The 13938-nt window shown below is 38.2% G+C and overlaps 1 protein-coding gene across 4 annotated transcripts in view; it reads right to left on the bottom strand.

Moving 5' to 3' along the window:
- kcnq5a (potassium voltage-gated channel, KQT-like subfamily, member 5a) overlaps positions 1 to 13938 on the bottom strand; it is a 94331-nt gene that overhangs the window by 1191 nt on the left and 79202 nt on the right. For 2 of the 4 annotated variants that reach the window (XM_032541253.1, XM_032541249.1), the window contains 6 exons: positions 10110 to 10351; positions 8559 to 8667; positions 4371 to 4502; positions 3876 to 3992; positions 1849 to 1962; positions 335 to 461 (listed from right to left, as the gene is read on the bottom strand). In XM_032541253.1, coding sequence (XP_032397144.1) covers positions 335 to 461; positions 1849 to 1962; positions 3876 to 3992; positions 4371 to 4502; positions 8559 to 8667; positions 10110 to 10351 — 841 coding nt within the window. The remainder of the gene's footprint in view (positions 1 to 334; positions 462 to 1848; positions 1963 to 3875; positions 3993 to 4370; positions 4503 to 8558; positions 8668 to 10109; positions 10352 to 13938) is intronic. The other 2 variants (XM_032541250.1, XM_032541252.1) reach the window with 2 other exon arrangements.

Raw genomic sequence — 13938 nt, 5'->3', positions numbered from 1 at the left:
GAGAGAGAGAGGGAGAGAGAGAGAGAGGGAGAGAGAGAAGCTTGAAGAGCTGTTAAGCAACTTATGACTTTTATTGATCTCAATTTTCAACCAAGAATTTTCCCGTATTATTGACAGCTCTCTGGTGTTTTCGAAACAGATTACAGACCACAAAGTGAGTTTTGAAAGCCAGAAATCTCTGGCAAAATAGTTCCTGAGTCATTGGTATTGATCAAAAGCCCAAATCAGCTCATTGCAGATCATCAACACTGAAGGGGACTACAATATTGCAAATGCGTTGGTAAAGGATAGTGCTGATGTAGTTTTTCCCATTTAGATTGTTTTCTTAACTCACCTGTCTCTCCACCTTACACACGCGTCCCAGCATGCTCATGCTCTCCAGGGAGTCTCCATCTGGGTGCAGTTTGTCCTTTATCTTCTTATCTACAGGAATCTGGCCTTTTCCCAGAATCTGATCCACCCTGATCCACACACAAACTGGTGTTAATATACTTGAAAAAATATTCATGTTGTAATAGAAGTAGGCGCCCAAGCTTCATTTCAGGTTATCCCTGGCAACAAACCTAAAGCAGCAGTAGGATGTTAAGATTAGAGTTAGTAGAACACACATCACACATAGCTTGGCTGTATCAGTGCCCTTGTATGAAAACCCTGTATCTCCAGTTTTTCTGGAATAAAGATAAACAGCATTTTCAGATTGGGTGAAATGCAGTCTGTAGCCATGGGTTTCATGGGCTCGTTTTTTAACAAATGAAAACCAAAAGCAATAAAACAATAATAATAATAATAACATTTTTACAAATCATAGGAAAAGAGAATAAAAGCACAAGTCATTTATGACAACTTTATCTTAAAATTAGGTTAACAAATACAGTATGTTCAAAACAACGATCATATTGTTGATTTTGGGTGAAAACCTGATATCACAAGATGACAATACATGTTTGAGTTAAATAAATTCATCAGACCAGGAAAATGTTCTCAGCCTACAGGATCATCCTTCCACTTGAAAAATATCAATACTGAAGTTACAAGGTTTTTGCAGAACAATGTTGTGTGTGTAAGTCCATTACCAGCTATATATTTCACTTTCAATTCCAAAAGGAATAAGGAAGACGTATATATTTCATTATGTTTTACTTTAAGACATTTAAAATCCAAGCTAGATGCTATATGCTGCATTCAAATTACCAGTGAATCTGTTTTCAGCTTCTGAATGTCAGTATTGATCAAATTACACAAGTTATTTGACACTGTAATACTGTTGAATTAGTGGAGTTAATAAAGTTCGTACTGTACATCTCTAACATGCATTGATCTAGCAAAGGTCAACACCCAGAAACTGCCACACATGATTTTGTTTGATCTACAACAAAAACACATGAATTGATTGGAAAACACTTACGACTGCACACAAGTTAGCAACATTCACAGGCACACATTTTCCCCTTTGTGTTGAAGGGAAAAAGGATGCAGTATGGAACTATGAATGGGATCTAATGTAACAACAGGGATGATGCGTTTGGGCTTGTTTGTGTATAAACGTTAGTACACATTTGCATTAAATGCGAACATTTTTAATTAAAACTCACCAAATGGCTGGAGTTAAATGCATTATAGAATAATCATGTTTTAGGTCAACATTTCTTTACTTGTAAAACCCTTTTTTGTGTGTCTGAATTGTCAAATGCAAACTCCAACCATCTGGTGCAGTAAGAAAGTCTGTTTGCGTGTGACATTTCACAGTCAGACACTTTTCAGGACAGCAAGGGAACTAATGGTCACCATAGGGGGAACTAATGGGAGTCTAGTGTAGGTACAACTTAAATAAATTTAAACAAAAGTAACCCTGAGCCAGGGAGCTTCTTCCTGTGGTTGCTGTAATAATAATGCAGGGCAGGAGAAGACATGTTCCTTGGTCTGCTACTCAGGCTGGGACCAGAGCCCGCTGCACTGGCCAGTCTAGAGACAGGAAAAAGACTGGGTCAGATAAATCTCTTTCTTTCTTTCTTGCTTTCTTTCTTGCTTTCTTTCTTGCTCTCTCTCTCACTCTGTCGGTCTCTCAAACACTCACTAAAGCACCAAGCACAGGTGGAGAAATGAACAAATCCAGTCCTATACTAACTGACATTGGCATGTAGATAAACACAGAGGATGAGAGGAAAATGTATGCTAAAAATGTAGTTTTCAAAAGTCAATATTGGTACTGACATTTTCTAGATGGTCATGCTCTGATTTTTTATGTTTTAAAATTGAATTATCTTCATATTATTATTATTATTATTTTCATATTTGCAATCTGAGCCCCACATTTGTATTCATGTCAATGCAGATTGATTTATAAAACAGCATTTAGGCTGTGATGTGTCAATAATAACCTGCACTTCACTAAACAAAAACGATAACTGAAAAAAGTATGTTTTTCAAGTCATCATGTCTGGATTAACAAGACTCTTTTGATGGAGGAACACACAGCAGTGGCAAACATGATCATGCAGATATCTTATCCACAGGTCAAAGCTTCCCCTTCAAGCCATGTTTAACAATGCAAATCATCAAATGAAATTATACAAATTCAAAGAATCAGTTTTGCACTTCTGTTTACTTGTCATGATGTTGGCCATATTAAGGTTTACATTATTGTGATTACGTTATTTCTATCATCCTTAGAGAGTAAACCTGTGAAAATATAATATTAATAAGAAGACCGACATAATGGCGGTCTAGTAGCAACGCTAATGAGATATAGTAAATGTAGATTGCAGCACTCAGGTGGTCTGTGTGTACCTACAGCCTACAGTACCTATAGACACACTTCTAGTCTTGCTGACAACACTGGCATCGTCTAGCATCATTCAGCATAACAAAACATAAGATAACCTAAGAGCTTGAAAACAAACTTCCTTTTAAAAAACATGGTCTGTAAATGTGAAAGTCCCAATCCATAACTGCAAAAGCCCCCCCTGCTGAAACAATATTTCCAGGTTTACTTTAAATAGATTGAGTGATTATAGACTTATTACACAAGAACTGAAAGTGTCTATATTGAAGCTGCAAAAGGAAATAGGAACTGAACTAAAACTACATTTTGAAGGAATTATGATGAATCAGTTTCTTCATGTATCTAATATGATAAATAAAGTTGTATGACTTAAAATAAATTCTGGATTGGAGCTTTTACATGGGGACATATAGATGCATTGAGTATCTTTTCTTATGTCACCTATGGTATGTTTATTAGCTGGCAAAATGTTCTAGTTGGATGAGGTCCTCAAGGAGCCCAAATTGTGTAATTACTTCAAAAATTACATTACTTACTACTAATCAAATGAAGATTGTGTGATAAAGCACCACATCCGTAGTTGAAGTATGTGGTAAGACACATTTCCAATTCTTGTTTCTTAATGCACATCATTGAGGCCCAGATCACCACAGCTATGTTATGTCCACAATGTAACATCTCCATCAAACATTTTTTTTTCTTTGTCAAACCTTTTCCATAATCTATTGCTTGAGCTCCTTGATGACCTCTAAAGCCAGACGTGGGTCAAGCAGCCAATTCGGTAAGTTTTTTTGTGCAGGTATAATGTATAACGGCTACTATCTCAGATTCATTGAACCTCACCTAACTTTGAGTGGACTAAAACCAAGTGTGAATATTATTTAAACAGGACTGCATCTGAACACAATGAACAGAAATAAACCAAAGCTTCCGTGGCTATTTCCAACCTTTATGGGCTATTCATGTGTAAAGACGCACTGTATTTTTATATACGTGAATGCATGCTGCTTGACCCAAGTGCAACATCCTCAAAGTTTTCGTTATGTTAGCGGGGAAGCAGTTGGCGAGCAGATAAGGACAGGGTAGGTCTAACCCCGGTGCAGACTGTTTCCTCCGGGCCTGGCTGTAATATAAATGCAGGGAGGGAGAGGATAAGGTCTTGACGCGGCTGCTGAAAGGCCTTGGAGGGGGACCCACTACAGTGTCTAGTCTGGGAGAGAAAGGGGACACAGGTGTACATATACAGTACATACACAGAATCACACATTGGGTAGAAAAGACATACCGGTAGTTGGAAGGTAGATCAAGGATAAAGTTGGTTAATTGAATAAATATATATATAGACTAGTAACTGCAGCAACATTGGCAGCAACATCCAAGTCTTTAAATAAAAACTTAAAAAAAAAGATTAGAAACAATTGACAGATATTAATAAAAATAGTAAACATGAAGATCCCATTAAGAAAGGGGTAAAAACATTGCCCAAATGTTTAGAGGATGATTTTTATACTGACCAGTGTTGTGGGATTTTGTGATTTGAATGTATCGTATGTTGTATGTGTGTATGTGTGTTTGTGTGAGTACTGACCTAGTCTGAAGGCTCTTGATGCGACAGAGCATGTCAAGGTGTCCTGCAGAGTACTGCTCTATGACATCCTTCACATCGTATGGACGCAATGTCTCCTTAAACTTCTTTTTTGCCACGTGGAACTTCATGATCCTACACACACACACACACACACACACACACACACACACACACACACACAAACAGGGGATGCTGAAGTTAGTAACAAAGTCAAAAGGGGCATGGCATATTATGATGTAATTGCTACAAGGAACCACTAGATGGTAGCAGCAGCTTTGGGACAATCCTTGTTACAGATCACTTGTTGATCATTCTTTGGAGTGTTATAATGAAAACATTGTCAAAATCTCAAATACCTAAAGAAGTATCTAAAGGGAAGCCAAGGTTCCCTGGTTGTCTTGTCAAATCCATAACAACCAAAATTAATGACTTTGAAACTTGAGCGTGGTCTTCTATCTCCTTTATTTGGTGAACAGAGTCACTGCTGAGCGGATAATATTGATACAGGTAAGGGAATCCATATACTTGGTGCATTTGGATTCCCCGGTGGCTTCTGCTCTTCTCCAGTTGCCTGTTTTTCTCACTGTCTAAACTGAACCAACAGTAACAGATGACCCTCTCTAATAACAGTCCTGACCGGGGAGGGGGTGTCCAACCATCAACCCGACACCCTGGGAAAGTCCTGGGCTCTTTCTGCCCATGGGGAAGGCCTGTTGGGTGGGCAGGCAGGCCGGGGTTGGGTGGTACGGGTTATCTCTGTGTGTGTGTGTGTGTGTGTGTGTGTGTGTGTGTGTGTTTGTGTGTCTGAGAGACACAGAGCTGCAGGTAATAGATTGGGCTTGATGGTCTTTGATTCACTAGAAAACAAACTACTTAGTCACCGCTTAGTAATTTCAGTTGTGTCTGCAGACTTGAACTACAGACTTATTATTGCACCATTTCAATTTCCTGATAATTTATTAATTCACGTTTGGTATCATTAAAGCCCTGACAGCAGGATAATGCCTTGGTATGTTATATCTTTCTAAATATAATGGAATTTCAGAAGAAGTGAAGTAATGACTGATTAGATGTTATCCCCAAACTATCTTTTAAGAGGAAAATTGCAACACATTTGATTTGTGTCAAATGTGGATTCTAAAAAGATTCCACTGGTAATTGTTACATAATTTGTACTCTCTGTTAAAATAATAAAAACTGGGACGCCTGGTTAGCTTACCTGCAGAGCATGCGCCTTGATCATGTACAGAGGTCCATGTCATTCCCCTTTTCATGCCCAAACTGTCCTATCAAATAACTGCCTAAAATGCCCCAAAATGATCTTAAAAAACAGAGATAAAAATGACAAATTCCAACATGGATAAAGTTGGATGTTATACCCACCTGGCACTGTGTACAGCACATGCAAGGGTCAGGTGTAGCTGGTAGAGCTATAGCTAGCTTATAAAAGTTAAGAAAATGTGATTGCAGTGAGTATTACAGGGGGAAACATTTTTGGTAAGATACAAAATAATAGATTTGCATTCAGACTCAGAAACTAATTGCATTAATGGAAGAGGATCAGTAGGAGCAACACTGCAAATCCTAATGACTTTGGCTTGGTCTTTTATCTTGCATTAGAATTTCAGACCTTTGAATGTGGTACAGTACTTTCCCGTCACCCAGTAATAACCATTAATAGCTTTATTGGTTAAATAATGTAATTTTAATGCCCTTAAAAAATTACGCAATTACGAATTCTTAATAACATACAGAAAATTATCGGAACTACATCATACCAGACGTGATTTGTCTTCCCAACCTAATCTTTTAGTGGAAACACTGCTTTATTGATGGAGAAAATGGACATTTTTACAATAGAAAACTGTGAAGAGGGTGAGAAGCAGCAGTGGAGTGAGAGAATCAGTTGGCGCCAGTTGGATAAACATTCGCTCACAGGGTGCCGGTGCCAGTGTAAGAGATCAGGGTCTGCTGAAAAGCACACACACACACACACACACACACACACACACACACACACACACACACACACACACCACAACACAACCGCTTGAACGTGCCCTCAGGCAAACTCTTAAACCCAGAAGTTGGTCTTACTTATAAAGAGGAAAATGTGGAGAACAAAGAGAAATCAGTTTTAAGATTTGCATGAGGGAACAAAATATCGTGTGAACCCTTGCATTCATCGGCAAATGTATGTTTTTCGCATCCTACATGTATAGTGGAGGGAAGAAAGACAGGGCTGTGTTGTTGTGTTATATTATATGGTATTACATGGCTTGGTTGAATTCTACGGCATTCTGCACTCTGTCATTTTCGTGATAATCGACTGTTGCTATGTATAACACATCGTTGCCATGCATAGAAGAGTGTTACCATGGACACAGTTCTGTTCACTCTGGAGGACAGCTATCAATCAAGGGGGTAAGCCTCTCCTCCCTAAGCGGAGCTCCTGTGGCGCCATTTTGATGCTAATAGCCCATCAGCCGCTGTTAGCATTCCAGCAAATACCTTTACATCTGAAGTGTCTAAAGACTCTATTTGTCCATTGTTTATTTCTAAAAAAACACAACAATGTATAAAATTACCTTGTAGCTCACGTTAGGGTTTCATAGCAAGGGAGATAGCTCGCAGACAGTTTGGACTTACATTAGCTGTTTAGGTTTAATTACTAATGTTAACTAGCATTTTAGTTAGCAATAATTAGCCTATGCCTATGTTATCTCCTAAAATATATGTATATGTATTCGCTGCAGGAGGGGTATATACTGTGGTGTTGAGTGACAGAAGGAGGGTTGCATTAAACAGCTGACCCACACAAGGTCGGGGATCCTGATCACAACAAACCGCTTCGCTCCACATTATCCCTTACATATTTTAGCACTGTGAGGGGATACTCGAAGAGAGAGGGTTTTACATAAACACCGATAAAAATTCAAACATGTTTAGAATCTTCTTCAACAGTCATCATTTGTGATAAACTAACTTGTTCAGGTGTATGAAACCAAGCTGCAAAACATGTATATATACAGTAGCTCATTGACCCTTCTGTTAGCTGGTGGTATTTTTTTGTAACCTGGTTGGATTCATGTAGCCATTTAAGTCCTGCACACTGAGGCATTCATGAACATTTCCATCAGTAGCTACAGATCATAAACAGCCTATAAGAAATACTTAGGCCAATAAATCAAAAGGGAACAAGATCGGACTTGAACAAGAGCTCAACTACAGACAAGACTGCAATAACAAAACGGTCAACAACCAGCCAATCCCAAAAGGAGGAGGCAGTTTAGTAACCTCACCACTTAACCGGTTACTGTTCCGTTCTGGGGGCTGTGGGTTCAGAATCAATAGATACAGAAGAGAAACTACCACCCTGTGGTTGTATGCCTCCTCCAACCAGTCAAGTTGCAGTAAACTGTCATGTCTGTCCAGACCCATGTAATATGTGTAGTGAAGACTTTATAAAAGTGTATTTTTTGACAACGTGAGGATGCTCCACACAGCTTTGAGACAGCAGCACAGAAGATCTACACAACCACCACATCAATCACTAAAGATTAGTGTGACCAATTCAGTATCCGTGTTTTTTGTGATCTGTGGCTTTAAATAATGGCCAGAAAGCAAAGTCTTTTGCAGAACAGTATGATGTGATGAGTGAAGTTGACCTTTGACCATCAAATTCTAATCAGTTCATCATTGAGTTCAAGTGGATGTGCCAAATTTGAAGAAATTTTCTTAAGGCAAACTGAGATACCGTGATCACGAGAATGCGACGGATGGTTGTATGGACAACCCAAAAACATAATGCGTCTGGCTGTCCCTGGCGTGGAGGCATAAAAAAGCCTTATGGGAGGAGTTCAGGAATCATGTGACTAATTAAATTAATTAAATTAAATGCCCTTTTTCAAGAAGCCACAAAATACAAAGAAATAGATTCCACAGTTTATCGAGAGAGCACGAGTGCTTCAATGGCACTAATGACCAACAGGAAACATTGCATGGTTTCAGAATTAACAGATCATCAACCGATAGCTATAGTTGATAAACAGCCAAAATAAATAGAAAAACAGGACTACTTTACAGACTGAAACACAAGTCCTGAAACATTTGTAAGATTTGGGGGATTTAAAGATGCTAATGATAAGAGCATCAGCTAGAATGCCTGAAATAGTAGCAGGACCTCACCTGACAGCTCTGATGACAGCCTTGAGGGGAGCCGATAGATCCTCCACTGTGATGTCGCAATGGCAGCCTCTCTCATCAAAGGAATCCTCTGCGCTCATGCCTGTGTCCACTGAGAGAGACAGACCGTCATTTCATCAATAAATGTAGCCCGGTGCAAAACAATTTCCAGTCTTCAAATTCATAAAACACTTTCTGCATAGTGTGTCTGGACAGGAGTCTCCAAGTATGTTTTAAAATGATAGTATTTGAGAGAAGCGAATAGAGAGAAGAGAGTATACAGTATATTATATATATATATATATATATGTATAAAACTGTATATATATTTATATTAGGGGTGGGAATCACCAGACGCCTCCCGATATGATATCATCACGATACTTATTAACAATATTATTGCGATTTTAAATGTATTGCAATATAATAATAATAACTTAGAAAAAAAATTCCAACTTCTAATTTTTCCCAATTTAAAATGATGTCCCCTTAAGGAAACTTTGTCAACATTTGTTTTATCTAAAAAGGTACATTTCTTTGTTTGTTTGTCTCACTTCAATTTTATTGCTGCAAAATGGGATTGTCAAGCTGAAAAAACTGACCAACACATATGTGATAAAAGATTGATACTTGGCGCCTGTGTATCAATACAGTATTGGTAAAAGAAAAATAAAGTGGGGAAAATGGAAAGAGAGTGAATGATGATACTGAGTCACGTGTTATAAAATCTGTTCAAATAAATGATATATGGGAATAAAAGGAGACAGCAATTTCATCTTAAACACTAGTTTTAAACAACATACTGTAGACACAAATACTAATTTAGGTAACAACCATACGTCCATGCTCCCGTCAAAGCGCACACAAATTAATTGAGATGTCAGGAAGTACATGAAAGTGTATAATTCAAGTCTCTTAAGATTTCCCCAAAATGCAATATACCATCTGGATAAATTAGAAATGCATAAGATCTATAATCCAATATAAGCTATAGAGAGAATATACACTATAGACTGTTTAAAAGAATACTAGAACATGTGTTACCTCATATTAAAAAGAAATATAGTATGATTGTTGTCTAACTTTAGGCTATGTGGTATTTCTTTGTAAAGGGGTTGACTGAGAATCTATCTATTTTCTCCACTACATTGTGGTTGTATGTAAGCTCTGAGTGTAAACAAATATTGATCTAAATCAGAAGGCCTGATTAACCCTTCAACATTCATTGTTTGTCGTTATACTTTTATACCCCACATTCTGACAGTATCACATATCTATTCAGCTTGTTTCAGCTGTTCGTTGAATCTATCTTTTATTTTTATGTGTATGTACAGTCTTTTTTTTATTTGATGCACCGTTGCATCATTGCCATGTACATCATCTCATAAAGATTTGTCTAAAATTCAGCCACACATACTGACATATGGTATCTTAGGAAACAGCATGTGTGTGTAATGGCATACTGTGCTAAAAAGGGTAATTAGTCAGATGTTTACGTTGGTTGGTGATTTGCCATTAATGGTAATATGGACAAACACACATAGTCCCACTCACCATCTGGGACAGCAGTGCGAGTCTGGCTCTTCAGCCTCAGTGACGGCCTAAACCGGGTCCGATCATTGAAGCTCCAGCTCTTCTGCACTTTGGCAGGGCTCCCACCCATCAGATCTGCGCCGCCCATCACCTCGTTGCCAGGGGATGAGCGCTGGCGTTCGTTGATGGACGTCTGCCTGCTCTTCATGCTCTGACCACGGGGACTCGCCATCCGGACCCGCTCCTTAAAACTCAACTTCTGACTGCAGGGAGGGAGGAAAGAAAAGAGAGGGAAACAATGATGTGGAAAGAGAAAGAGAGGGGAGAAAAACGTTCAAAGATGCAAAGACAAATATTTGGGATGGGGTAGACAGCGGGATGGAAGAGTTGATCAAGAGATAGATGATGGGAAGACAAAGGGGAAAAGGTAAGGGAAATTAGGGAAAGGGAGTTTAGGATGGAGTTTATAGAGAAAGGGAGTGTAGGACAGAGGTCAGAGGTTGATAGAGAGACACAAGGAGAGAGAAAGAAAAACGGGATGCTGTCAACACCTATTTCCACTTAGAGAATAAGAAGAGTTCAGAGTGCAGACACAGGGCAATATTCTTTCTTTCCCTTCAGACCAAACATCATCTATCCAACTGACATGCCCAAAACACCAGAACACAGCCAGGCTGCCCGCCAAGCCAGTAAAAAATACCCTCAGCGTTGGATCCTGAAGCGCTTTAATCATCACCTGGTCGACTTATGAAAACAGAGCTAATAAGATTTTTAAGGTGATATGTGAAGCATGGTAACACTAATACATCATCCCCACATTCATTTTGAGACTAGCTTAAACAAATGAGTCCATTATTGAGAGAAGCCTCAAACAGCCTCAACATGATTTTCCATCTTTAGATATTTTTGGGTATTGTTGGAGTGCTTTACACCGTTCTTCATTTGCCAAAACAGCTTAATATTTAAGAGATTGTATTTTAATCAACGTTTATTTGTAAATCTAAACAATTAAAGGTCCAACCGGACACAACAGTGTTTTTTTCAGAAATGTGGTTTTAATTTGAAAAACACAACCTTTGTTTTGGTCTCAATTGTTCAATTTAGTTACACCATGTATATTGATGGTCAAACTGCTATGTATAATAACTTTAAAATAAATTTTATATACTATTATATTACCATTAAAACCATTCTATGAATCTTATTACAGTATCTTCCTCTATCATCTTATTTGTCAGTTGAACAAAAAAGAAAAACATAACATTAGCCACTGGAAAGGAAAATGCATTTAAACACATAATGTTTAGATCTTTGGCAACCTTACAGGGGTTGGTGGGAAGGCAGAAAGTCCTCAATCAATGAGACTCTGCAGTAAACTATAATGTTGCTAAGAAAGAGATGAAGAGTTCCAACACATTTGCAACAATTTCACATTTTTCCATATTGCAACAATCACCTGATATTCAGTTTTTTAATCAGTTTGAATCCCTTGTGTTTACTTGCATATTCCAAAACTTTTAAAGACTTCGGGGAGTTTTTATTTATTTATTTGCCGTAATTTTCCTACAGCCCTGCAACAAAATATGGAGATAGGTCAGGCTATGCAAGACTATTATTTCCCAAACCTAGGACCTATGCTATATTTTTCCTTATTTTCCCAGACTTCACATCACATGGCAATGCATTCTCACCATGTTCAAGGCAAAAATTAATATTATTTGTAAGCAATACAGTGGTAGTGGTAGTTTCCTGTTCTGAATCTGCTGTATCCTGTACCCTCATATTGAAACATCTGCAACTTCTTTTGTTAGATTCAGTGGATAGAGCAGAACTGATCTTTTAGTAATACATGAATTTATTACAACTCTTTCTATCTCTTAAGCTAAAAATGACTGAAAACAGAAGTGCTGAGAGAGTAATGCAGAGAGCATGCAATAAAATGAGGAAAAGGTACAATACCCACATCCATATTATACGGAAAAGTGCAAACTATGGTGATGGGGGATAATTTAAGGTCCAACTGAAATCCCATTTAGTCATCCCTTTTTGTAGTCGCAAATAATGTCAAAATGAACTGTTTATAGTTTAAATAATTCAAAGGAATAAAAAAGGTCTTTGGAGAAATATCAGAAATGCTCCTCATCCTCTCAGCCTGAAGGAGGGTGTCTGTGTTTGATTGACAGCAGCTGGAAGGCTCAGCTCTAGCAGGGAATAAGAGACATAGTGGAAAGGCTGCGTGCTGTTGCCCAACAGGGCCACAGTGTAGGTAATAAGTTGACATGCTGTTTAATGTGCTGTAGTCCATAGACACAACGTTTCACTTCCAGGATTGCTCAGGTGCCACCACCTTTATTTTTGACAGGACAGATGAAGACATGAAAGGGGAGAGAGAGAGGGAATGACATGCAACAAAGGGTCGCAGGTAAGAGTCGAACCCGGTCGGGGAGTAAACCTCTATATATGGTCACCCGCTCTACCAACGGAGCTATCTGTTGCCCAAGCAGTGTACTTTTCACGGTAAATGTTTGTTTGGTCTTTTGTTCCAAGCCAAGGTGTTGACAAAATGAGTGTTTGATGTGTGTATGTTAGATCAGAAGGTGACTTCAGCAGGAAAGCTGATGTGTAGCAGACTGTTGTCTGGCTCAGTGTGACTGTCTGTTCTGCCTGTGACAGAACGCTGACGTTACTGCTTTATGCAAGATTTGATTGGCTGCTTTGAAATGAGATCTCCATCTATGTAGACGGGGACTGGAATGGTATTCCTTCGAATGAATGCAAAACTGTTGATTTAGAGAGCATGTAGATGTTTTCAGTTGGACATTAAGATAATATAAACTGGGCCCAGCACAATGAAATGCTCATTGTATTTCCATTTAGCAAATAATTTATTTTTTACAACTGATGGGACACTATAGCCTCCAAAAATAAACTTAAAAAATATAAATACAAACAGATATATATTCATGTGGCTGGACTTGGAACAGTTTCTAGAAAATATAAAATAAAGGGTAATTTAGACTACTACTTTACTACTTTAACTTATTGAGCTGTCTTACCGAGGATGTAGAACATTTCCCAAAATTGACTCACATTTTCTTTTTCAAATAAATTTTAAATTAAGTGATTTTAGAATAAAAGGGGCTCAATGTGCAATTTGTTGATTATGGCAAATTATTACCTACAGTGAATTCAGATTCATTTGTTCATTTCTCTAAAATAAATAATTTTTATTGTTATCTTTTAAAACCATGTCTACATTTACAATGTAAAGATTAGTTTAGGTGGATTTTCCCTTTAACTTATAGTACAGCACTTATTTGCATTCGACAGGCAGCAAGCAGCAGTAGTTGTCCCAGACAGAGTCCTAAAAAAGGGACTGAGGTAAGAAGGAAGGTAAGTTTGTTTTCTTTGTTCTCCTTCATACTATTAGTCAGTCATTCCCACAGCTTATTGCGGGCTAAGGGCAGGGCAGAGAGGATGCTGGGTAGTACTGTAGGTACCTCCTTTATTTCCGAGTGTACCCTCTGAAGAGCCTCCCATTACTGAGACCCTTACTAGAGCAAAGTAGCATAAGACGGATGGACGAGGAAATGCAAAGATATAGGAGGAAAGAGATTAAAAGAAGAGTTCAGCAGAGGAAGGAGAAAAGCACTTTTCTCCTGTCAATATTGATGCAAAGTAATACACAGAGAAAGGGTAGGGGACATATTTCAGAGAAGGGTGGGAGTGGATAAATAGTGGAAGGTATGAAAAATATATTTATGGTGTAAATTCATAACACACAGAGACATCAAACTACAGCTTTGGTATAGTTTTAAAGTATTATTCTGTACATGTACATCCTGGACGC

This window comes from Etheostoma spectabile, chromosome 17 (genome assembly GCF_008692095.1).
Source record: "Etheostoma spectabile isolate EspeVRDwgs_2016 chromosome 17, UIUC_Espe_1.0, whole genome shotgun sequence".
NCBI lineage: Eukaryota > Metazoa > Chordata > Actinopteri > Perciformes > Percidae > Etheostoma > Etheostoma spectabile.
Note: the sequence above shows the minus strand (reverse complement) of the source record. Positions and strands in the feature narration are given on the sequence as shown.